The sequence below is a fragment of the Abrus precatorius genome, unplaced genomic scaffold, assembly GCF_003935025.1.
Source record: "Abrus precatorius isolate BTA unplaced genomic scaffold, Abrus_2018 Scaffold11, whole genome shotgun sequence".
Taxonomy (NCBI): Eukaryota; Viridiplantae; Streptophyta; class Magnoliopsida; order Fabales; family Fabaceae; genus Abrus; species Abrus precatorius.
The window spans coordinates 1,988,744-2,014,509 of record NW_020874303.1 but is presented as its reverse complement, the minus strand read 5'-3'; the positions used below and the strand labels follow the sequence as shown (position 1 = coordinate 2,014,509).

The 25,766-nt window shown below is 32.4% G+C and overlaps 2 protein-coding genes, 5 non-coding genes and 1 pseudogene across 9 annotated transcripts; 2 read left to right on the top strand and 6 right to left on the bottom strand.

Annotated features, from left to right (window-relative positions):
• The first annotated feature begins 3,266 nt into the window (after positions 1 to 3,266).
• Positions 3,267 to 11,958, top strand: LOC113854235 (DEAD-box ATP-dependent RNA helicase 28). Of its 3 annotated transcripts, none has more exons than XM_027485135.1 (19): positions 3,267 to 3,644; positions 4,044 to 4,223; positions 4,388 to 4,456; positions 4,595 to 4,701; positions 5,161 to 5,239; positions 5,920 to 6,093; positions 6,210 to 6,358; positions 6,712 to 6,807; positions 7,351 to 7,453; positions 7,640 to 7,702; positions 7,919 to 7,980; positions 8,190 to 8,286; positions 8,804 to 8,922; positions 9,007 to 9,049; positions 9,314 to 9,415; positions 9,957 to 10,055; positions 10,175 to 10,261; positions 10,360 to 10,634; positions 11,562 to 11,958. In XM_027485135.1, exons 1-19 carry the CDS (start codon positions 3,324 to 3,326, stop codon positions 11,575 to 11,577), a joined length of 2,241 nt encoding a protein of 746 aa, XP_027340936.1. In that variant the 5' UTR covers positions 3,267 to 3,323; the 3' UTR covers positions 11,578 to 11,958. The 3 variants fall into 3 exon arrangements, with proteins under 3 accessions (XP_027340936.1, XP_027340937.1, XP_027340938.1); XM_027485136.1 differs by having other exon boundaries at positions 3,272 to 3,644; positions 9,972 to 10,055; positions 10,306 to 10,634; positions 11,562 to 11,909; XM_027485137.1 differs by lacking the exon at positions 11,562 to 11,958 and having other exon boundaries at positions 3,272 to 3,644; positions 10,360 to 10,641.
• Positions 11,959 to 14,407: 2,449 nt separating this feature from the next.
• LOC113856285 lies at positions 14,408 to 16,361 on the top strand. Its single transcript, XM_027488038.1, has 2 exons — positions 14,408 to 14,519; positions 15,522 to 16,361. The coding sequence occupies exon 2, from the start codon at positions 15,604 to 15,606 to the stop codon at positions 16,090 to 16,092; it is 489 nt and encodes a 162-aa protein (XP_027343839.1). The 5' UTR covers positions 14,408 to 14,519; positions 15,522 to 15,603; the 3' UTR covers positions 16,093 to 16,361.
• A 1,226-nt stretch (positions 16,362 to 17,587) lies between these two features.
• Positions 17,588 to 17,748, bottom strand: LOC113856781. The gene has a single exon (XR_003503014.1). It is a non-coding gene; the product is annotated as a U1 spliceosomal RNA (small nuclear RNA).
• A 2,045-nt stretch (positions 17,749 to 19,793) lies between these two features.
• LOC113856702 lies at positions 19,794 to 19,954 on the bottom strand. Its single transcript, XR_003502934.1, has one exon. It is a non-coding gene; the product is annotated as a U1 spliceosomal RNA (small nuclear RNA).
• Positions 19,955 to 20,696: 742 nt separating this feature from the next.
• On the bottom strand, positions 20,697 to 20,857 carry LOC113856759. Its single transcript, XR_003502992.1, has one exon. It is a non-coding gene; the product is annotated as a U1 spliceosomal RNA (small nuclear RNA).
• Positions 20,858 to 22,868: 2,011 nt separating this feature from the next.
• On the bottom strand, positions 22,869 to 22,999 carry LOC113856724 (annotated as a pseudogene).
• A 1,212-nt stretch (positions 23,000 to 24,211) lies between these two features.
• LOC113856690 lies at positions 24,212 to 24,372 on the bottom strand. Its single transcript, XR_003502921.1, has one exon. It is a non-coding gene; the product is annotated as a U1 spliceosomal RNA (small nuclear RNA).
• A 797-nt stretch (positions 24,373 to 25,169) lies between these two features.
• Positions 25,170 to 25,326, bottom strand: LOC113856713. The gene has a single exon (XR_003502946.1). It is a non-coding gene; the product is annotated as a U1 spliceosomal RNA (small nuclear RNA).
• Between the last annotated feature and the right edge of the window lie 440 nt (positions 25,327 to 25,766).

Sequence of the window (25,766 nt, the reverse complement as noted above, 5' to 3'; positions counted from 1 at the left end):
TAACAAGAGTGAAATAAAGACAAATTAATTAGAATGATGATAAATAAAAAATTAATTAATTATATTATTTAAAAAATTAATTAATTCCAAAAATTAATATTTATTATAATAATTTAAAAACAAAAAATGAGGCACTTTCATTATTCCTCTTTTATTTCTCTCCCCCAACCATGGTTAGTAACACTCTTTCATTACTTTTTAAAATATATTTTCATTATTAATTGAAATTTATTAAAAATATATATGAGCTTTATTCTTAATTTAACATTTTTAATAAATTCCATTAACAATAAAAAACATTATTATTATTATTATTAACTACTTTTGTTTAGAACATTTTTTAATCAAATTAATTGTAAAAGTATTTTAAATAAAATTATAATGAACACGTGAGAATAATAATGGACATACTTACTATTTTAGAATATTAAGTAGGTGTAGAAAAAAAAAAACAAGAAAATAAAATATAATGTAATTTTTCAAAATAAAAGTGTTTTTCTTATCAATTTTACAATGAGGTGACTAAATGATAAGTAAAATTATGTCAAACCACTAGTACTTCTTAAAAAAAATTAAGTCAATAAATCATTGGATGAAAAATAATGAAAGGTCACTAGGATTTTTATCAAGGTTAATAATGATCTTTACAATAAATAATATCTATTTTATAGTTATATGAATTTTACGGCTATATAACAATAAGAAAATGACATTAAAAAAAATGATAAGGATTATATTGAAAAATTTACATAAAATTTTAATCAAATATTAATAAGTTATATTTTGTAGAAAGACAATGCATATTTTAACCTCAAAAGAACAGTAAGTTATTAAAAGTAGAAGAAGGTGTTGAATAAAATTGAATAAATTTATCTAGTTTTACAATAAAAATTTAAAATCATAAATGAAAAATTTCAAAAGTTTTTTTCTAATTTTTTTTTCTTTTCAATCAAACAATATAAATTTAAATTATAAAAAACTTTTTATTTCTTTCTCTGTCCAAACAATACGAATAATTTTTAGAATAATAAATTAAAAAAAGTAACGTTTGGTAGGACTATGCAATTTTCAATTAACGAAACAACCAATCGAATTATTTTGAACAATAAATGTGGTTCACTTTTTAATCTAAATTGCATTCCATTCACAAGAAAAAACTAAAGTATGATAATTAAATTTTCTCACACTTTATCAACCAATTCAAACACTTAAAAATCGAAGCACATGTGATCTTAACTCCACCCAAATTCTCCATAGTAATGCACTAGAATATGATGTAGTACTTGAAAATTAAAATGCTATTAAAGCTCCTCTAACATTTTAAATTGGTTTAAGGCTTATTTATTTTACAGTTAGAAAATCAGTTTTCATATTTTGTTTAATAAAAATTATAATTTAATTTACACTGTTCAGATTAACTTTTATATATTTTAATTTTAGTTAATAGCATTCTTTTTCAACTTCAAATTAATGCACATTCAATGTGTTAATTTTCAAGAATAGGTGGCACATTTTTCTGACACCAAATCCTCTTCACAAGTCATGTTAAGGGATACCAACCATTAAAAGTTTGCAATGTTGTCAATTAAGGTGGTGACTGTGAGTTTGCATGAGCTATTTTGGAATTGTTATTGTTATTATTAAAAATCTAATATAGAATTTATCTGCTGTAAAAATTAAACTAATAAAACTTTTAGTATCAAATAAAAGAATGAGAAAAATATGTATATTACATAATAGGATCCAATAAAAGAGATAAAAGTAGACGTAATTTATAGTATTAGCTTTTTCTATGATTTATACGAACCATATTATTAAAAAAAGTCAAATATTAAAAAACTTATATCATATATATCATAAAAAACTTACCGAACCAATTTCAATTTTAAATTATTGTCGCCTGTTGGTTTATTTATAGACAACAAAAGGCTTTTATACGAGAAAAAAAATTAAAATATAAAATTTAAAAAATATGAAAATTTGTAAAATATTAACAAATTTGATTAGCATTTATAAAAAATATTAAATAAAATTTATGATATTCTTTGTAAATGTGAGAATTTGATATTATTTCTTACACGTAAAATAATTTTGATCATTAATTTTATAGATTTTATTATAATGTTCATAAAATTAAAAAAAGTATTTTATATCATCTTTAGATTAATGATTATGATTTTTCTATTATTTTAAAAATTAAAGAGTATTAATATTTTTTTAATTAAATCACTAACCTCGTTATTTATTAATCTAAAATTAATAATAATTTTTTTTACATATAAAAGAGAATATTAAACTCTATAAATAAATAAAAAACCGTAAATTTTACCTTAAATAGATAACAGAATTAATAGTTTAGTTAAAAAAATATGTTAATATCGTATTCTCTTAAATTTTTAAATATTACAAAATGCTAATGATAATTTTGAATAATTTAAAATTTTAAATACTTTATAATTTTTAATTGTTTTATATAATGTAGCTCTAAAGCATGAGGTGGCTTAAGGCAAAGACTTTTCCTATAAAAGAGACATTGAAATAAAAGCTTAGCTAATACTTATTACCAACATAAAACAAGCAGCACCATGGGTTCATAATTTGACACGACAAAATGTTGTCAATGATAAGATGTTACAATCCCTAGACAAACTTTAAGAAACTGCAATATATAAGTAATTTGAATAATGATTGGAACCCACTCACTAGGTTAACTATTTTGAGGTTTCACTTTATAAAAAGCATAAGTTTTCATTTTTAAAAGTTCATTATACTAAAAAAAACCAACCACACTCACCCTAATTTTTATAATGGGTGAATATTCTTCAATAATGAGAAATATATTAGAAAAAATGTAATGTTTTAAACATAAGAGTAAAGATGACATTATCTAAGAATATTGCAAGAAATGCCCTATTTAGGATTCAAAATTTGACTTTAAAAAAGAATTCTAAAACCAGGGATGAAACAAATTCATATATATATATATTTTTAAAAGTCCTTTGCAGTGTCTTTAATTCTATACAACTAATTGTATATCACACACACGTATAAATGGTTATTATTATTTTTTGTCATTTTCTTAAAAAGATATTGTTTTTAATGCACTATAAAGGGGGAAAGTCTTGCATTCAAATCCAGTGAAAAAAATTTATTGGGCCATTGGATGAAGCCCACTGGGCCTAAGTAGATCAGGCAGAGATTCGAGCCGACCCGGCCCATTACACGTTGGTATTGTTGAAATTGCAACAACTAGTAGCAGCAGAAGAAGAACCCTTCTAAAAACCTGCTTCGAAGAGGCCACCACCACCTCTCTGCACAAAACGATGTCGCCCAGCTTCGTTTTCGAAGCCCCGAGTGACGAGGAAATCGAACACTTCGAAGAAGAGGGAGAAGAAGAATCAGAAGAAGCAGAGTCAGCTTCAGAATCAGAAGATGAACAGAAAGAAGCGCGAGTGTCGAAGAAGAAAACACAGTCTCCATGGGACTTTGCTAAATACACTGAATCAGTGGCCGAAGAACACGCTCGCAGAAGCACAACCTCTGTGGACGACAAAATCTCCAAAGCACTGAGACAACGTTCCACGCCGGTCGTTGCTGTGCCTGACAGAGAGGACAACAGCTCCGAGTCCGAATCTGATCAACAAGTATTACTAGGGTTTTTTGTTTTTCTCATACATGCATACATCCTTTTGGACTATAACTAATTTACGATTAAAAAAGTGCTTATTTGTCTGAATTTTTTTTTTAATTTTGTTGGGTTTGTTTAAAAATATTATGGAAAGAAAAAACTTGTGTCATTTTTTCAGAAGTTGCTTTTCTTATTCATTTTAGAAAAAAGAGGTAATTTGTTTATTTTTTTTTATTTTAATTTGTTGGGTTTGGTTTGGAGGACTATAGAAAAAAGGGGCTTGGTTAATTGTTTCTTAAGTTGCTTTTAGATTCATGATAGAGAAAGTGCTTATTTGTTGCAAAAGTTGTATTTTATTTATTGGGTGGGTCGTCTGTTTCAAAAGTTGATTTTTGAATTTGTTGGGTTTGTTTAGGAAGATTATAGACCGGATGAAGATGATGTGGAAGAGGGTAATGGTGGTGATAGCAAGTCCTTTTTTGCTCCTTCTGATGGAGCCTCTTTCCATGCTGATTCCTTCTTGCAGCTCAATTTGTCTCGCCCCTTACTTCGGGCTTGTGAGGCCTTGGGGTATGCTAAACCAACACCAATTCAGGTCCTTTTTTAATTCTTAGCATTTTGGTTATATAATTCGATGATATTTAGAACATTTTGCCTTGAATAGTTTACTGTGTTATTGGAATTAATTATGTGAATTCATGCTGCTTAGGACTCTTCATCTTGACTTTGTTTTTTTGGGATTTTGAATTTTTATGATAGGCAGCATGTATACCATTGGCATTGACTGGTCGTGACATATGTGGAAGTGCCATTACCGGGTCAGGGAAGGTAATCTCTTTGTTAATTTTCTTTGGGTGATTGTGAATTTATGATACTAGGCTTCTGTGATTTGGTGCCTGGCTTTTGTATAATGGTGTTTCTTTTAATGCCCTTTGTTCGTGATCTGCTTTTTGTGTTTCCATGCAGACTGCTGCGTTTGCTCTACCTACTTTGGAGAGATTGTTGTTTCGTCCAAAACGCGTTCGTGCAATAAGAGTCCTCATTCTTACTCCAACGAGAGAGTTGGCAGTCCAGTAAGTATTCTTATAGCTGTTTGTTCTGATTATTGCTTTAGATCACATTTCTCATTAAAATATTCCAAATAAAATATTTAGCTGTGCTGAGCAAGTGGCCTATATGTATGAGGTCCTACTTGTATATACGGCTTTGCACACACGTTCTTCAGTGCCACCCATGCTAAAGCTTGAGCTTATGAGCTTCAATGAGTATATATAGCTTAGAGCTCAGTGCATACCCATCTGTTGGATGGATCTAATATTTTGCTGTCCTTTTTTCTTCTTTTATGTAAGCTAATGACATAATTTTTTGTTGTAAATTTAAGTACAAACTTGTTGATGCTCAAATTCAAAGTAGGCTTCATTTAAATCAAGCATTTTTTAGAAATTGTAGCTGTAAAATTTTGGAAGCAAATTTTTATGATGATTCATGTAAATTTCTTTCCAAATATATTCATTACTGATTATTTTTGACAGAGTTCATAGTATGATAGAGAAGCTTGCTCAGTTTACTGATATAAGGTGTTGCCTGGTTGTTGGAGGTCTGTCAACAAAGGTAAGATTGCTGTTTCAATTTCATGATGACTGGATTTCTAGCATGTGCTGGTGGGTCAGAATAGAGTTATGTGCTTCTTGTGTATGCTGTTTGGCCTTCCTCCATGAAAAATATCCTCTTTTGTCTTCAGTCTGCTTTACAGTTCCATCTACAATTCTGATCAATGTTGGTCCTGTTACCATGCATTTCTTGTAATCTATTGTTGGGTTTCAACTGATGATTTTTCTTTCTTACTAGCAGTGTATTAGTTTGAGTTTGACTTCTTTGAGTACAATATATAATTGGGTCTCAACATGTTTTTGATTTTATGAGTTTTTGTAACCAAGAATTTTATAACAACCTGCTCATTTTTCTCATGACTTGCTGGATAAATGAGCCTTCTTAAGAAATATTTCAATCTAATTAGCTAGTAAAATACAAAGAATTGCATTTGATAAATGAAATTTTGATGGTTTTGTAATCTGTGCTTTGTCCCCTTTTTACCAAATGTTATCTCATTGATGATATTTACATCATATGGACATGGTAATGTGTTTTATTTTTTATGATTAAGAGAATGCAAGTAGTTTTTATTGTTTTGACAATTCCCCCTATTATTGAGTTGGTTGGTAAATGGTAATGCAGATTGTCTCCTTTGTTATTTTTATCTATGCTTTAAAACTGGTCTTTTCTCATTCTAGGTGCAAGAGGCTGCCTTGAGATCGATGCCAGACATAGTTGTGGCTACTCCAGGACGCATGATAGATCATTTACGCAACTCTATGTCAGTGGATTTGGATGATCTTGCTGTTCTAATCCTTGATGAGGCAGATCGTCTTTTGGAGCTTGGATTTAGTGCTGAAATTCATGAACTTGTAGGTTTTAGTAGCCCGATACTAATGCAAGAACTCCAGTTAAAAATGCTGTTTTACAATTTATATTGATTTCATCTTTTGGAATAAAATGACAAACAGGTTTGATTGTTTTACAGGTTCGCTTGTGTCCCAGAAAAAGGCAGACCATGCTTTTTTCAGCAACCATGACTGAGGAAGTTGATGAACTTATTAAACTTTCCCTATCAAAACCTTTGCGTCTTTCTGCTGATCCATCTGCAAAACGGCCTGCAACCTTGACTGAGGAGTAATTTCTTCATCATTTCTCTTTCCCTTTATATATATTATAATTTCATCATTAATTTCCATTTTGTATTGTAGTGATAAATCACTAGTTATTCTGAGAGAATTTATTAATTCAATGAGTAATACTTTTTTATTGTTCAGCCATATGTGGATCTTTTGGAAGGATGAACATCGAGACTTCTTTAGAAACAGATGGAGAATAGTGTTTTTCATTCTTGTGCAGAGCATATTTTATTCATAAAGCTTAATTATGCAAAACTATTATGTTGTTATTCCTTTTTGAAGTTTGCATTGCTTCTTTAGCCATCCAGTAAAATACCTTGAGCCTTATTAACCATTGGTTTCGTTTTTCAGGGTTGTTAGAATACGAAGAATGCGTGAAGTAAATCAGGAAGCAGTTCTTCTTGCAATGTGCTCCAAAACTTTTATTTCTAAAGTTATCATCTTCAGGTTTTATTTCATTGTTATTTACCATGCTTATACATGCAGTTTTTTATTGTTATTTTCATGAGTTGTTTATGAAGTCCCTTATGTAGCTATTTGTTGAAACTGATTGGCAATAACAATGAGATTGATTACAATCTGTGTTGACTGATCATACTAATTATGCTCCCGTTCGTTTTATTATTACAAAATCTATTCTCTCACTTTCCATTGAAAAACACATGTTCCAATGCTAATATGGAGTTCAATTTAGGCACACATCTCAGCCACATTCAACTGTTCAAGTTCAATTCCATTAAAATAAAATATACTAAACCCTAAACCATATGTGCACTATGCCTATTATTGCAATGGTGGGTTCCAACATTGATGGTTGTAACTTATAGTCATGGGGAACCTTTTGTGATAAGCTGAAATCTCTAGTCTTTTATTGCATATTTTAAGTCTATTTCCTTCATTTCCACTGTTTTTGGATTGTTAATTCCTTTCTGTGGTTCTGGCTCTATTCTACATTTCTACGACTGTTAACACTATCATTTTGATGTGCAGTGGAACAAAGCAAGCTGCACACAGGTTGAAGATTGTTTTTGGATTAGCTGGCTTAAAAGCTGCTGAGCTTCATGGAAATCTTACTCAAGCCCAGCGCCTTGAAGTATGTTTCTTATATTTATGTATTATGGCTTTGTAGTTATGTTACTATTACATTTTTGGGTTACCAATATGATGATGTTTGCTTGGATTGGATTTGTTAGTTTCTTATTTTCCTGTTCAAGGGCTTTGCATCATTGAATGTGTTTGTGACAATATGCTCACTTCTGAGTTCTGATTATTTGATTAGGCTTTGGAACAGTTCAGGAAGCAGCAAGTGGATTTTTTGGTTGCAACTGATGTGGCTGCTCGTGTAAGAATCAATTCCTGAAAATTTTTTCTTTTTTCCTCATTTTGAATATGGAATTAATATCTCAAACACCCCATTTTTATCCCTTATCCTGGGAGACAGGATAAGGATAGTGAAACTGCATTAGCTCAAGGGGAACATGCAATGATTAAATCTGTGGCTTATTATGATTTTCTATTGGCATTTTGGATATAAATTTGACACTAATTTTATGGATAGGGCCTTGACATTATTGGTGTTCAAACAGTTATCAACTTTGCATGTCCGCGTGATCTTACCAGGTATATTTTATGATCCATGCTGGTGATAACTCTTCCTTTGATGATTAATATTGGACATTTTGCAGTTTTATTGCACATCCTGCAGTTTTTGTCATTTTTCTTCATTGCTCGAAGTTACAAATATCATACATGATTCCATGTTGAACTCACCTAACATTATCTGATTCTCTTGTTGTGAAACCTGATAACTTTCATTTTTAACATTGAAGCTATGTTCATCGAGTGGGTCGGACTGCAAGAGCTGGCAGAGAAGGATATGCTGTCACATTTGTGACTGATAATGACCGGTCACTATTGAAAGCTATTGTGAGTATCATTCAAAGAATTGCTGCATCTCTTTTAAGCTTTATTTCATGGCAGCTATGTCGCTTTGTATATTTGCTTGTGCAGTGTTACTTATCAGATATAAAGTTCATGCAAGTTAATATGGATTTTGGGTCTCAGTAACATAGATTCTGTCAATAATGTTAATTTTCCCAATTAGTTATTTAAGTTTGACATTTCGTTAGAAAGTTTCTACATAGAACATTCATAGAGCGTCGTTTACAGAGAAATATGCCATTCATTATGCATCTTAGTATCTACTGGTTTTACTTTTCTTATGTTCTTCTGGATTATATAGAATATGCCCAAAGAGAACCAAGATATCTTTATTGTTTTCACAAGTTGCTGTATGTCTAATTTCTAGGAGTGATTTGGATATCCCTAGTTGAAAAGTTTATTGATTCTCTGTTAAAGTAGAGAATGCACAGTAAAAAAGGAAATGCTTTTTTAAACTAACCATCATATAATCTTTGTTGATGGTTGATTTTCAACTAATTAGGCAAAGAGGGCTGGTTCAAAGCTGAAAAGCCGCATTGTTGCAGAGCAATCTATACTTAAATGGTCTCATATAATTGAGCAAATGGAGGATCAAATTGCTGAAGTACTTCAAGAAGAGAGGTTTTGATTAAATTTAATTGTCAAGGCTTTATTCCCTCTATCTCTCTCAATATTGGGCTGTAATTATATTTTTAATTTATTCAGGGAAGAAAGAGTCTTAAGGAAAGCTGAAATGGAGGCCACAAAGGTACTGATAAGTTTTTCTTTTGTTTTACTTGCCTTCAATCCTGACATGCGTTGGATTACACAAATTTAATTATTTCATGTTTTTATTTATACTTCGTGTCTTATGGTATATCTTTTCCAAAGTAGTATCACTTAGCAAATTGTATCGACTTAAATATTGCTATATAATATACTTTGGTTGTGGAATCCTATATTGATTTTTTTCATTTTCTCATCCTTCACATTTTTCCTTCAATAAAATCATGTGCTTGTATGATATGAGCAGGCTGAAAACATGATTGCACATAAGGAAGAGATCTTTTCCCGCCCCAAAAGAACCTGGTTTGTCACAGAGAAAGAGAAAAAGCTGGCTGCAAAAGCAGCAAAGGTACAATATTGTTCCATCTTCCTGATATTCCTCAAATTGCTGGCATTTATTTTCCTAGTTTACCGTGGAGCACTATACTTATTCAAAGAACAATCTGATTAGGGATAAATTGTGTATGGACAGTCTAAACAAGGGCTCGCCGTAGTAGTGCATGCCTGGTTTAGCTTATTTTGAGGAAATGGTCTGTCTCTCCCCCCTCCATTCCTCCCTCCCTTTTGCTGCTTTCTGAGAGAGCTTTCAGAAAAAAGCAACTATTGCTCGTGTAAAAGATAAATAGAACATGCTACTTGTTAGTCTTAAATACGATGACTCAATCCTAATTATGAAATTATAGGATTCTTAATTAGCCATAAGATATCGAAGATATTCTAACAATTGTGATACTATGTGAGGTTTGCTATGCCCATGTTCTGCTACCTTTTGCAGTGAAGGTGAGATGCCAGTCAAACTAATGATCAAATGACAAGTTGGTTTTATTTCAAATTCTTTCTTGGGTAAAACGTTGCCTGATGTTGATAAGAAATGAAATGACTGTTGACAGGCATCTGTGGATAAGGACAAGAGTTCTGGAAGAGAGGTAATTAGTGCTGAACAAGCTGAAGACCTCAGAATGAAGGAAAAGAGGAAGCGAGAGCGAGAGGTAAATACTCTTTGTTATGCATACAGAGACAGATTTGTGTTTTTATACATATAAAATGTAAATAAGCTTACTTGCATGAAGTTATATGTATTTACTTAATGAAAATATCTTTGGTGTAGAAAAATTTGCCTAGAAAGAAGCGTAGAAAGTTGGAAGCGGCTAGAGAAATGTTGGAGGATGAGGGGCAGGATGACAATCCAGTGGAAGTATGTACTCTTACCTTTTTATTAACCTTTTCTATGCAGTAAAGGTTGGAATATACACTTTGTTCCTCACTTTCTGTTGTGCTGAAAATGAAACGAAGGCTAAGGGAACAAATAAGAAAGAAAAGGGTGGAATGTCACTTGTAGATCTTGCTTATCGACGAGCCAAAGCAGTGAAGGCTGTCAAGAGGGCATTAGATTCTGGCAAGATTGTGAAAAAGAGTACAAAGAAATCTAGTCATCCTTCCAGAAAGACTTCTTCAAGAACCGAAGAGATGCGAGAGCTATTCCAGACTGACATGAAAGATAAAGAGCCAAAAAGAAGAGGTGTTGGAACGGGAAAGAAGTCCAAGAGTTCATTCAAAAGCAAGTCAAGGTATTAAACAAAAAACCTGTCTCATTGCTAAAAATAGTATCAAGCTGAACTTTTAAACGCCTAACATAATATTGATCTTGATTGAGTCATTAAGTAGTCTTTTGCTTCTAAATTTGATTGATCTGGAGTTAGGCTTTTGAGAGGCCAACTTAACGAGTAATGATGTAGTCAATTGACTTTTTTTAAATCTCATTTTCATTTTGTTGGCAATCTAATTGTATTTGTTATACCTTGTGATTATAGAGCTTGCTGGCGTTTGTAGATTTTCTCTTGTTCCTCCAAATAGAAAGCAAAACGTAGCAGTCAATAAATTTAGAGAACTTTTGTTAAAAGTTAAAATAAGGTGTATCATTTAATGGTTTTAGGTGCTTATTGTAGTTGTGATACATTCCCGCCAGTAGGTGACATGTCTAGATCCCATCTTGGTGGTATATCATGTTAGGACATGTGCAATGCTGAAAACTAAATAAGGCTCAATTTAGGTAAACTTATAGAAAAGTTCTTATACAAAAAAATTAATAGTATGAAAAATGAATAAAACTTCTCTCATAAGTTAAAAATAACTCATGCATCTAGATTTTTTAAAATGTTTTCTCATTTAACTTATCTAAAATTTGAAAAGATAAGTTGTTTATTTATAATGTAAAGACTTATCTAGAAATTTATCCAAACTGAGCCTAAACATGTTAGGAGACACTACTCAATTTGCTTTAATATTTTTCCTCTTTGGTTTGTTAAAGTGGTTATTTTTTTGCAAATAAGATATATTTGGCTGCTATATATTTTATTGTTGTTGTAAAATATGGTGAAAATTCAGAATGTTTGTCCCCCTTTAATTCGAAAGGAATTGCACCGGTAACTTTATGCATCTTAAGATTTGTTTGTGCAATGCTAATAAATAAAGTCTAATTCAAATTTCCTTTTCAGGTACAAGCGCAAGTAGTCTGAGGCTAATAATCATTGTCATAAATACGCGCATGAAAGGATCATAAACCTGCAAATGGGTATCCTTAATCGTTGACCTGACATGCAGTCAACTGCTTATACCACTATAGGAGGTGATTAAATGTTCTCACGTGTGAATTTCAGCTGATGCCTCTAGTGTTTTTGAGTGGTCTTGGTGATGGGTATGATGCAATCCATGTGGGGGGTGGTAATAGTAACTACTACTGTCAATACCAATTTTTTTCTCCTAATTGCTATTGTATCACTTGAGCTTGATTCTTATCCTTATCGGACAGCATATATACATTTATAGCTGCTCAATTTTGTAATCCTAGCATAAGATTGAGTTTTAAATTTAACCAATAGAAAAGTGTTTATTTCAGGTGACCCTTCGATTTTTTTGCGTCTACGGTACATGTGTTGTTAAAGGTGCCAATCTTTATGCAAGGCTTGAATATGGTATAAATATTACAATTTTACGAGATTTTGACTTTAGTCCCTCTATTTTTTTTTAGTCTTAGTCTCTAATTTTTTTAAATTCATCAGTTTTGGTCCTTGATGATGTGTCTTTACAAAAAAATTGACACATTATATCCTCTAATCTTACAAAAATGAAGAGATTAAAATTATATTTTTTAGTAGACAATGATATCGCCATGTTGGCATGTGATTTATCAATTTACTTGGCTAGGAAGGTTAAAATGCTCCTCCATTTACTCCAAAGCCAAGATGTTGGCAATGGTTAAACTTCAGGAAATTCATTATGATAGTACGCATTAAATGCTCCATCATAAAAATCGTAAGAAAAAGGAAGCAGACAAAACTTTTGTATTACACCTATTTTTCAGACGAAGTTGCATTAACCTCTTTCATTGTGAGAGGAAGTTTTAAAATTTTATTTCCTGAAGTTACTTTTCTTTTTTTAATCAAATTAATAATATATTGCCTACATTTTCCTTCTTGTCATTTAAACAAATTATATATGGATTTGCATAGTGACTTGTGACAGAAAGAAAGCGGTTCGCGAGCATCCATCACCATTAAACTGAAAACCTCATTTTCTTTTCAATTTCAATTATAAGGTTCTGTTACAATTAATTATCACTGTATTCTAATCTTCATCTCTTTTTCTGTCACATTTTTCCTGGTAACACAGTTTTTAGAATAAATTGTAATCATATTCTCATCATCGTAACTATCTTACAACATTACGGATCTGTCTTTGTCTTTGACGCAACTCTAATTTGTTGTAAAGTTCTCAACTAATTTGGAAGGAAAAAAAAGAAAAGAAGGAAAAACCCTTTTTAAATTTTGTGACTTTTTTAAGAGGTTCTTTTGCACGATTTTTTTTTTTTTTTCTGAGACTTGCAATTGTTTTTATTTTGTGTTCTAGAATCTTTTATTTATCGAATTTTATGTAAATTTGAGCATGCGTGCTTAGTTATGTTATATTTACATTATGTGCACTATTGTAATACTCTTATAATATAATTTAGCATTCTTCAGTATTAAAAATCCTAATCAATGATTTTTATTAAACAAACAAATAATAACATTTTTATCAATTCCCCTTCAACAAAGTCAAACTTAGCATTATTATTACTTAACAAGATCGTCGTAGGAAAAATATATATTAACTTTATTTTTATTTATTTGTTAAAAAATAAATTACAAAAACTTAGAAATTACATAATTGTTTTTATAAATGGGTTGTATTTTAATTTTTAAAACTATTCAAATACTATAAATATTTTATATGTATAAAAGTATATTCCGGAAAGAATAAATATTCATATTATTTTGTAGACTGATAAATAAAAATAAAAGTAACAATTTATAGAATAATTTAAATTATTTAAAGTTAAATTCATAGATCATTGCACACAGTAAATTTGTTAGTTTATGACGGAGTTGCTTTATTACGCGTTAATTTTTATGATATTTTTTAAATTAGAAGAATATTTTATATCTTTTCATACAGAATAATTATCACTATTAATAAAATTAGTAATTTATTTAAAAAATATGTATTAAAATATTAAAGGTGGCAAAGATGATATAATGTTTTTATCAAATTCATAGTTACCGTACCTTAACTTGTCACGCAAGACTTTTGGTGATAGTGGACTGTGTGTGTGAGTTGATGGGAAGTTTTGTTTATATTCACTATAATAAAATAATTAAATTGATACTGAAATTCTTTAAAATGATAAAAATAGTAATACTTGTCTAGAAAGTTGAGTAAGGATTCACTGTCAAGAAAAAAATTAGATTTTATTCATTTTAATATTATTTCTATGATATTAAATTAAATCCAAACATCTTTAATCTAATTCGCTAAAGTTAATACTCATCATTGCCCGGTACAAATAAGTTTATTGAATACAAGTGAAGCCTAAAAATTATGTTTATTATTTTAATTTATATACTAATAAAATTGTGAATTATATATTTAAAACTATAACTATATACTTATAAAATTTATATTATATTTTATGTATTTTTTTTATTTAACAAATTTATAAATTAAAAAAATAGTATGATTTTTATAATTTGTTTTGAAAAGGAATCAAAATAAAATTATGAATATTTGATTTGAAAATTAACGCCGCGGCGCGTACAATGGTTGCAATTAAATCAACGACAGTGAATCCGACACAGTCCGTTGTAGAGACACAAAAAGTTTGTCTTAAAGTTGGATTTAGATATGATTTTTGTCGCTATTTTTGTTTTTTTCTTAGAAAAAAAATGTGATTTTGCCTGAAGACCATTTTGTCCAATTTGCCTTTAAACCGAAGATTCGTTTTCAGTGATTCTACTCTGCAAAAAGATTATCTTTACCTTTTCCCTTTTTTATATGTGAGAAAATCTAGCTGGGTCTATTTCAAATCTTCAATTCTGAGACCTGAGGAGCTGTTTATGAACTGGACTGCAATGCTTGTGAGTGAGATAGCTAACTACATTTCTACTCCCTTTGATCTTATAGCATGCTTGGTTTTTCAAAACTTTGTCTCTGGGAATTGAAAGAAATAAGCGATTTTAAAAAAAAAAATTTAAACAAACATGCATTTTACCTAGGTTGCTTTCTGCATCTACAATGTATGGCTTGTTAATATCAAACTATCTTGATTTAGGAAAAAAATCTGCATATTTTTCAAAAGCTCGCTCAGAAAGTTGAGAACAAAATAAAGTAGTATTTCTTTCAAATAAATTGAAACAAACATGCACTAAATTTGAGTGTGCTTGTGTTTTTATTTGTTTTCTTTTTTATTATACGAGTCTTTGTTTATGTATACCAAATTCGATGTCTAGTTTGTGTTTGATTTCGAAGTCTTTTGGTGGAGTTGCTTCCCTTCTCTTGATTATGCTAATGTACTCCCTTTAAGGGTTGGATGGCTTTCTGTAGAATTGATTCTGTATCATCTTAACCACTTTGGGTTGATAGTCCTTTTGGGTTTGTTTCTTTTCTTTTTCATTCTTTTGTTATTGAAAATTGTTATTATTATTGATGATATTATTATTTTGTTACCTTAATGCTATGGTCTCAACTGAAAACAGATGATTGTTGTTGGCATTTTCAAGATTTGATGTGTGGTTGGTTGGGAGGCAACATAATATATTGTGGCAATGTGCATTTATATTTATGCTTATTCACCCAATAAATCATTCTTTATTTGCTTGGCCTACTCAATTATTGTGTTTCTGGAAAATTGGTTTCCCTTGTTTTATGATTGGAATCACCAAAAAATTCTTGTAATCAAGTGGGCATAGTATAAGGATAATTTTGAAATTACTGTTCTGCTGTTGTGGTTGATGTGTTTACTTTCAATTGTGAATTGTTAAATGGTAAACCAGGTTACTTACTATCATTTTCGTAAACTATTTACAAGTATTACAACTCTTCTGACAATTTTCATCTTTCAATCATGAATTGATAAACAGTTCATTCGGTAAATTTGCTGCCAATATCCATATATCACAGAAGCTTTGAACATTTGGGCCTTCGATTGGAGCTAAGAGGAGCATGGAAGGTAGCGATGAAGGAACCATCATGGTAGGAACCACTGGAACAATCAGCTCATTGATGACAAAAGAATTGGATCAAATTCAGAACTCTTCCCCTCCACACCCGCAGGTATCTTCGACAAGTAAACCTCGAATTTCAGTTACCCGTGGTAGCACTACTCCTAAACAACTACAACCGAGAAAATCATTTGGTGAAGCAAGTAGTAGCAGAAGCAGCAGTAGTGACATCGTAAACCATAGAAGCACTGGGATTGGCTCCAAAATAAAACTTAATGGAAAACATACCCATCAAATACCCATGCTTGGTTCCAATAACTTTCCATCGGACACTTGTCCAGTTAGGAAAAAAAATGACAAAAAGAAAAAATCTAACATTGTCGAAGTTGTAGACATCAAATGTGGTTATGTAGATAAAGCTTGGGCTACCCCTATAACAAATTCTCTCAAGAAGTTGGGTTTCTCCAAGCTCTCTGAGAGCATTACCTAAAGCTGGAATTTTATGTCAGACTTGTGGTTCTTGTAGCTGAAAGCATCCCATTCGGCTTACTGTTGTTGGATACATCCATCATATGGCACATACTTGGTAGGATCTTGCTACTTCCTCACATTTTTTTTGTAGTTTCTATTCTGAATAAGAATCTGAAATTTGTACTAACCAAGTAACCCACTTAGAAAGTTTGAGCTGTCATTATGCCAATTGTCTTGGGAATTTAATTCAAGCTGGCTAAAGTACTAAATTTCTTGGATTAGAAGGGACCCAATGGTGCCTCTGGTGCCCATCTCTTGTGTTGCCTGTGGCAAGGATGATGTGTTTATGCATGCCTTTTTGGTTGGTATCAAGGAGAAAGCAAAATCTTCTGATTGAGGGGATGGTTTGGGGTACTATTTTTGTGGGGACCTTGCAGACTCATTTGAAGAGATTTAGTTTCACAATAATTTGCCATTTTATTTATATAAAGGGCATGTAATCTTTATGTGTAGTTGGAGAGCTAGTTGATGGCATGGTCATTGTCTTCATGTGTTTGCTGTAAAACACTCAAGTTCCAAACTACTGTACTATCCTTGTAACTTTTAGGTTTCATCAACTTGTCTTAGGTACATGTGACCTAAGGTCTTTGGTTTGTGTAATTTGGACCAGATAGAATTCATGTCATGTGAAAAAGGTGATGGATGTTGAATTCATGTCACACACTGGTATTCCATTCATTTGTATGTTGAATTCTTTTGGACATGGATTCCTCCCCACAAGATGAAGAAAAGGTTGTCAACAAAGCTAAAAGTACCCTTCCTCATTCATGAACAGAACCAGCATCATACCATTTGATCTATTGTATATTTTAAGAATACCACTACTCTTAAAGATAATCAATTTGTATGTTATTGATATTTTCCTTGGTAAAAGATACTTCACACCCGTGATGACGTTTCAATGGCATTTGAAACCCCCAATGCCTACTTACAACCTTATCTTTTAGCACCACTTTAAAGGCCTATTACCTATAAACTTCTGTAAGAAATTTTAAGTTCTTGGGGCTCAATTTTTTTTTAAAAGCTCATAAAACCAACTTCACATATAATAGGATACTCAAGGAAAATCTCCTTCGAGATATTGAACAATATTTAAGTACTATGGTATTAGTCCGAAACACAAATCTCCGTTTTGTTATCTGGGTCTGGTGGCAACTTGTAAACAAAATCTTTTGGGGAAAATTTTAAATCCAAGGAAGAACCAACAAAGTAATAAATTTTGGACAAGTTTGCTTATGTCAGAGGCACACCTTACAATGATTATGATGGTATCTTATTTTTCATTCGGAAATTTAAGAAAACTTTATGGATGAACAAATTACATTTTAGCAATCAACCGTGCTTCTGAATAAAGGTTTGACCAAACATTATCATACCAAATACCCAAGGATTTTCAATTCAATCATTTTCGTATAACTATAAACCATAAATGACCATACATTTAACTGGAAATGGAAGGGGCCGCGCGAACGCAGGCCCCCACTGCCACAAATTATGATGTAGGCTCTGCCACTTGGGCAGACCTTAGAGCAGCACCCCTCCCAAGTGCAATGAAGGTCACTGCCCTAGGCCATGGGCCTTCTTGATCACCCATTGACCCCATCCAGGTAAGTATGTTGCTCATTGTCTTGTGCTTTCATTTTATATTCCATTCTTCACAATACTTTGTCTAACATTTTCAATGTGGGACTCACTTAAATTGAGTGCTTCGACGGCGGATTCAAGTGATATTAAGGTGCTTTTTCTCAAGGAAAGCAACCAGTCGTTCTAGATCTGAAGTACAAGGCTTTGCTTCCAAGAATCGGTGTTCAATTAATAAACCTCTTGTAGTTTAACTTTCCACTGTGATTTGTGTTGCCTGTGGCAAGGATGAGGAATTTATGCACATTCTGTTTTGTTGGTGTCAAGGAGAAAGCAAAATCTTTTCATTGAACAGGGGTATCGTTTTGTTGGGGAATATGCACAGACTGGGGGGCCATTTACTTAGTCGTGAAGAGTCTTATTTTCACTAGAACTTAGCCACCTTATGTAATTTATACCAAGTTCATGGCATCTTTTATGTGTAAATGGAGAGTTAGTTGATGACATGGTATAATGTTCTTGTAGTAACTTCTACTTTCATCAATATGTCCTAGGTATATGGCAGGTAATGTAACTACTTGGGACTCTGGTCAGTATAATTCCGATTATATGGGAATCATGTGAAAGTAAAACATAGGACAAGCAAGTTGTATTGAAGATCTGTTGGTGGGATGAGCAAGTTGAGAGATTCATTTTTTCCCTTTGCTCAAATATGCTTGTGTTATCCTGCAACTGTATTATTATATTATGCTTCTTACATCTGTATTATTACACATTAAAATTGTTGTATACATTATGGAACCGATTTCTTTCTTTGGTGCTTTCTGTTTTCTACATTATTTTGTTGTCACCCCCAACTTTTCTACCCAAAAAACTCTGCATGTTAGGAAATTGTGCAATCACTCCAGATACCACCAGTCCTGGTGGACCCTTTGTGCTTCCTTCTTTGTGGTATCACTCATATTCCATTTATTTGTTTGTGGATTTCTTGGACGTTGATTCCTTTTCACAAGATAGAACAAAAGGTTGCCACAGAGCTAAGAAGTGCTCTCTCTCATTCACAAACAGGACCGGTTCCTTACCATTTGATATATTGTGCATTTTAAGAGTATTTTCAATCATTTGTCACTGTATCCTTAAAGTATGATGAACTTTTCTGATTTTGTTTCGCTTGTGAGAGATATATCATTGCTAAAAGATACTTTACATGTGATTACGTTATCTTTTGACGCCATTAAAGATTTCCTTAAATAAAAATGGCTTTCATATAGTTAAGGCCTAATGAACTTCTGCAATATTTTGTTAAGCTCCTGGGGTTCATTTTATTTTTGCAAACAGTAAAACCTCCCTCAAGATATGGAACAAATCTTTGGTACTATAGTATTATTCGGTCAAGAAAGTGAAATTGTCCTTTGAATTATGATTGTGTTTATTCTTAAATTTAATTTATACTACAATGCAGTCTTGATTCACTAAAATTCAAAAGATTAAAAATTGACCGAACAATTACCTTTTCACTTTAACGTGAAAGCAAATTCATCTTGGAAAAAAAAATTATTTCGAAACACACTACTGTTCTAATCTTAGGCTTTGTTAAGAGGGCCTTTTCTAAAGACTAGGGTGGCAACTTATAAACCCTGTAATTTAGGGGGAAATTTTGACCAAACGAATCTATGCACTGGTAGGGTGAATTAGAATTCGTGGATAGAGTAATCTTAAATAAGCTTTATTTATCATAGTATCAATTAGTAACCTTCAGACAACTCAGACAGATAAGGGTCAATGTATGATATTTTGTAACTTTTGTTGTTGGAAAATTTAAAATAAATCAGCTCAATAAATTGAAACCAAGTACAAATGAACATTGGTAAATTTCTCGTCTTATTTTAGGGTAGTGCATCTACATTCCATAACATGGAAGTTTCAAGTGTGGTCACAAAATAAATCAAATGCGTGCTGTATTAAAAAGTAATACCCCTCCACTCCACTTTGGAATGGACAAACCCTGGAAACAGGACAATTGTCAAGTATAGAAATATAACAAAAACTGTAAGAAACCTAAAACTTTGAACAGAATTGGAAGGGGCCGCGCGAACGCAGGCCCCCGCTGCCACAAATTATGATGTAGGCTCTGCCACTTGGACAGACCTTAGAGAAGCACCCCTCCTAAGTGCAATGGAGGTCACAACCCTAGGCCATGGACCTTCTTGATCATCTATAGACCCCATCCAGGTAAGTATGTTCTTCATTCCCATAAGCTTTGCTTTTATTTCACATCCTCCATGCTACTTTGACTATCTTGTTCAATGTGGGATTCATTTAAACAGAGTGCTTTTGAAAGGGTAATGCAAGTGGTCTCTGGTTGCAGTGTGCTCCTTCAAACTTGAATCATTATAAGATGTGCTGATCCTGGTTGCATATACCCAATTGAAAACGTGGTGGCTTCAAGGGTCTTGTATCTTTGAATAAGACGAACAAGAATTAAACTCTAGCATTCAGATCCATTCATGATTTTCATAATAAAGACTACATTTGCTACATCAAAATATAATGGTCCCAAAAAATAGAAATGATAAAAATATGATAACAAGATAAAATAGAAACGATAAAATAATATGACAAGAAGATTGGACAAGAACTTTCGCCTTACATCAACAAACTGAAACAGACTCGCTCACTCATATTCTCAGTATAAATAATGACACATGCTAATGTAATTTCCCACAACATTTGTCATCCAAAATACAAATACGACATTTGCAACTACAATTGGAGGAACATTTATTAACTAAAATACATAAATACAACATTTGCAACTAAAATTGAAAGGAGCCGCGTTTATGATGGTATAGTGTATTTTTCATTCGGAAATTTAAGACGTTTTAACAGATATTATCAAACCAAATACCCAACGATTCTCCATTCAATCATTTTCGTGTAATCATAAAACATAAATGACCAAACATTAAAGAACTAGAAATGGAAGGGGCCGCGCGAACGCAGGCCCCCACTGCCACAAATTATGACGTAGGCTCTGCCACTTGGGCAGACCTTAGAACAGCACCCTTCCTAAGTGCAATGGAAGTCACTACTCTAGGCCATAGGCCTTCTTGATCACCCATTGACCCCGTCCAGGTAAGTATGGTTCATATGGTCATAAGCTTCAATTTTATAGCTTGTCTTACACGCCACTTTGGCTAATTTTTAGATGTGGGGCTTTTCTAAACCATGTTGGACTTGTGGTTTGTTCTCGCTGCAGTTAAATTTACTTTTTGTTGTCTCAGTTTGGTTGAGATATTTCTTTGGAAGCTATTTTATTTATGGGTCAGTGGCGATTCTTGTTTTCAGGAAAAGATGTACTGTTATTTTTTGGTTATCTGCTTCTTTAATTTGACTTAAAAACAGAATGGTAGTTCTGAATATCTAGATAACAACACTTTGAAGGATTTGCTTCTTGTAGTTTACTTATCCACTGTCTAGTTTAGGCATATACTTAGTTTTGTTGGTGTCAAGGAGAGAGCAAAATCTTCTGATTGAAAAGGGGTGGTTTGAGATGTTGTTTTGGTGGAGAAATTGCAGAATCTGGGGCATTTTCTTACATTTGAAGTCTCTTTAGTTTCACCAGAACTCACCACCTTGTGTTATTTGTACAAATTGCATGGCACCTGTATGTGTAAATGGAGTGTTAATTGATGTGACATGGACATCGGATTCATGTGCTGGTAGTAAAATACTCAGGCTCCTAACTATACTAACCCTGTAACTTATAAGTTTCATCAACTTGTCCTATGTACATGCTAGCTACAGTAATTATTTGGGTATCTGTTCAGTGAATGTTGACCAAATGGAATTCATGTGAAAGAAAAAAGTTATGACAGTTTCTTCCGTTGACTTATTTTGTTTGTCACAGAGCTAAGAAGTGGTGCTCTCTCTCATTCACAAACGGGAACGGTTCCTTACCATTTGATATATTGTGCATTTAAGAATATTTTCAATCATTTGTCACTGTATCCTTAAAGTATGATGAACTTTTCTGATTTTTTTTTTGCTTGTGACAGATATATCATTGGTAAAATATACTTTACATGTGATTACGTTATCTTTTGACGCCACTTAAAAGATTTCCTTAAATAAAAAATGGCTTTCATAAAGTTGACTTGAGGGTTAATGAACTTCTGCAATATTTTTTTAAGGCTCCTAGGGTTCATTTTATTTTTGCAAACAGTAAAACCTCCCTCAATATATGGAACAAATCTTTGGTACTATAGTATTATTCGGTCAGGAAAGTGAAATTGTCCTATGAATTATAACTCTGTTTATTCTTAAATTTAATTTATACTACAGTGCAATCTTGATTCACTAAAATTCAAAAGATTAAAAATTGACTGAAGAATTACCTTTTCACTTCAACATGAAAGCAAATTCATCTTGGAAAAAAATTATTTCAAAACACATTACTGTTTTAATCTTAGGCTTTGTAGGAGGGCCTTTTCTAAAGACTAAGGTGGCAACTTATAAACCCGTTTGGGGAAAATTTGACCAAACGAATCTATGCACTGGTAGGGTGAAGCTAAATATGGAAAAAGTATGCTTATGTCATAGAGTTTACATAGCTTAGAATTAGTGGATAGAGTAATCTTAAATAAGCTTTATTTATCATAATAGCAAGTCGTAACCTTCAGACAACTCAGATAAGGGTCAATGTCTGATGATATTTTGTAATTTTTGTCGTAGGAAAATTTAAAATATGAATCCAAGTACAAATAAACTTTGGTAAATTCCTCGTCTTATTTTAGGGTGGATACCATCAAAGATTGAAGTCCATATATGAGTGCATCTACGTACCATGACATGGAAGTTAAGTGTTGTCACAATAAATCAAATCCGTTCTGCATTAAGAAGTAATACCCATTTATGTCTGCGATGATATTTATGTGATAAAAATGATCAGTTCAACATCTACTGCCATATGTGCAATTAGTTTTTAATGCAATTAGTTTTTCAATTCTTTGTGCAATACTATGCAGCATCATCAGTTAATGAACGTCAAATAGGCAAAAAACAGACAGTTTCATTTTTCTTCCCTCTACTTCACTTTGGGAAGCTTACGTATGGACAAACATTGGAAAAGGACAATCGTCTAGTCGAAAAATACAAGGGCCCCCACCACCACAAATTATGACGTAGGCTATGTTACTTGGGCAGAACCTCTCCTTAGTGCAATGGAGGTCACTGCTCTAGGCCATAAACCTTCTTGATCACACATCATTAACCCCATTAAATATGTTGATAAACGTCATAGTCTTCAATTTTATAGTTCATCCTACGCACTAATTTGGCTAATGTTTTTGATGTGGGACTCATTTGAACATGGGGTTTGGGACTAATACAAGTGGTCTAAAATTGCAGGTGATTTAAAATCTGAAGTAGGAGGGATTTTCACTTCACAGGAAATATATAATGGGTTCAATGCTTACTTGTGATGACTTGTAGAGGTTCATTCAATAGATGCATATATTCAACTTAAAACGACTTTGTGTTCATTCTCTTAGCAAGATAACACAAGAAACACATTTAAAGACCAGCTGGCTTCAGAGGATAATTATTGGTCTAGCATCTCGAATTCTTGACACATGTTTTGTGTCTTTGGTTTTTGATGATACAAAAACAGGAAGCGATCCTTCTAGCTGGACATTGTTCATGTGTAAGTCTTTCCAGATTCATTCAACCAGCGATTTGATTCAAGTTATTCACAAAATGTAATACACTGGAAGATGATGACAACCATAAGTCAATTTTTCAGGGACAGATAGTACCGAATGATAATAAAAGACCAAACCAGAAAGAAGCAACAAGAAGTCTCAATTAAAACATCCTCAAGAAAAATGCTATTTCACCAGCTTTACTTTTTGTTAGTCATCCATGACATTAAACTTGAAAGTTTCAATTGTTGCACAAAATAAATGAAGTGGGTACTTTACTAAGCAGTGTGCATACGAATGATCAATTAACTGAATTAAGTGAGTGTTTTGATGTCAGTTAAAATGGCATGTATGTACGTTTTGGATCCATTAGCTACTTCAAAAAAAAAAAAACGCAGGTCAACCACGCCAAACATACACTAAACAAATTTGTTGCGATGTGTGTAAACAGTTTTTTTGTTCTTTGTATAGTCTGCAAAATTTACTGTAAGACATCGTAGCATGAACCAAGAATAATATGTTAATTTCATAACAATTTTAGAATGACAGAAGCTGAAACGGCGTAATTCTAGCTAAATTAACCATAGTCGCGGAATCCAAATGCAGATACATCATGGTATCATAGTCATTTCCAATGTAAGATATATCTATATTTATATCTATATGCTCTGCATGGAAATAACTCAACAGATGCAGATTCCTAAAAATCAAACTACTATCAAACTTGAGAAATTCCAATTCGAATTGGTTTTTTCGAAGGATTACAATTGACCTCTCTAAATTAAACTGAAATTAGAAGGAGCCGCGCGAACGCAGGCCCCCACTACCACAAATTATGATGTAGGCTCTGCCACTTGGACAGACCTTAGGGAAGCACCCCTCCTAAGTGCAATGGAGGTCACAGCCCTAGGCCATGGACCTTCTTGATCATCCATAGACCCCATCCAGGTAAGTATGTTCTTCAATGCCATAAGCTTTGCTTTTATTTCTCATCCTCCATGCTACTTTGACTATGTTGTTTAATGTGGGACTCATTTAAATGCAATTGGTCTCTGGTTGCAGTGTGCTCCTTCAAACTTGAATCATTATAAGATATGCTGATCCTGGTTGCATATACCCAATTGAAAACGTGGTGGCTTCAAGGGTCTTGTATCTTTGAATAAGACTAATAAGAATTAAACTATACACATGAAATTTACATTTTGTGTCAATTTCACTGTATCTACTCAGAATATTTTTTTGTCTGATTATTACACTACTTTCACTTTTTTATTACTCAAACAACAACAATCTTTTAAAGCTGTACATATGGGCTTGCCAGAATAATTTTCACAACTTTCATCCGCAGAAGTTCCACAGCATCACTGTATTCTACAAGCTTATAAGTTCAGCTTTGATATTTAGGTAAGACTCATATCTTAAAATATGACCATGCCGCTAAACATCCAGTAAACAAAAGACAGTACTCTAGGATTCAGATCCATACATGATTTTCATAATAAAGACTACATTTGTACTACATCAAAATATAATGGTCCAAAAAAATAGAAATGATAAAAAATATGATGACAAGATGAAATAGAAATGATAAAATAATGATAACAAGATTGCACAAGAACTCTCGCCTTACATCAACAACCTGAAACAGAAAACTCACTCATATTCTCCAGTATAAATTACTGACACATGCTAATGTAATTTCCCACAACATTTGTCATCCAAAATACAAATACAACATTTGCAACTAAAATTGAAAGGAGCAGCATGCAGACCTCACTACCACAAATTATGATGTAGGTTCTGTCACTTGAATAGACTTTAGAGCAGCACTCATCCTAAGTGCAATGGAGGTTACTACACTAGGCTATGGATCTTCTTGATCATCCATTGACCTCATCCTAGGTAAGTATGTTGCATACCACAATAAACTTCAAATTTGAATATCATCTGCTTCACCACTTAGGCTATTGTTTTTTCACGTGGGATTTATTTGAACTGGTGTTTTGAAGGCTTGCTTTTCAAGTCCGCTATGAACGTTCTTGCTGAAAGATTACTTTTCATTTGTAATTGCAACATCATCATTATGAACCTTGTTTTTGGTAAATGAATGAAGAAAGAGAGAGAATGAATGACTAGCGGGCTAGCCTTCTTCAATAGTGTTAACTAATTTCAAACACCATTCAAGTTGCATCATACTTTGTCCGAAGGACAACGGGATTGTCTCCAAGATTCAATTCTCTGGTATACGTCAACAAAGAGTTATAATCGACATAAAAGGAGAAAACACATACATCTTTCATCAAGACCTTCTATTTTATTTTGTTTATTGAGTGATGCAATATCCAAATTC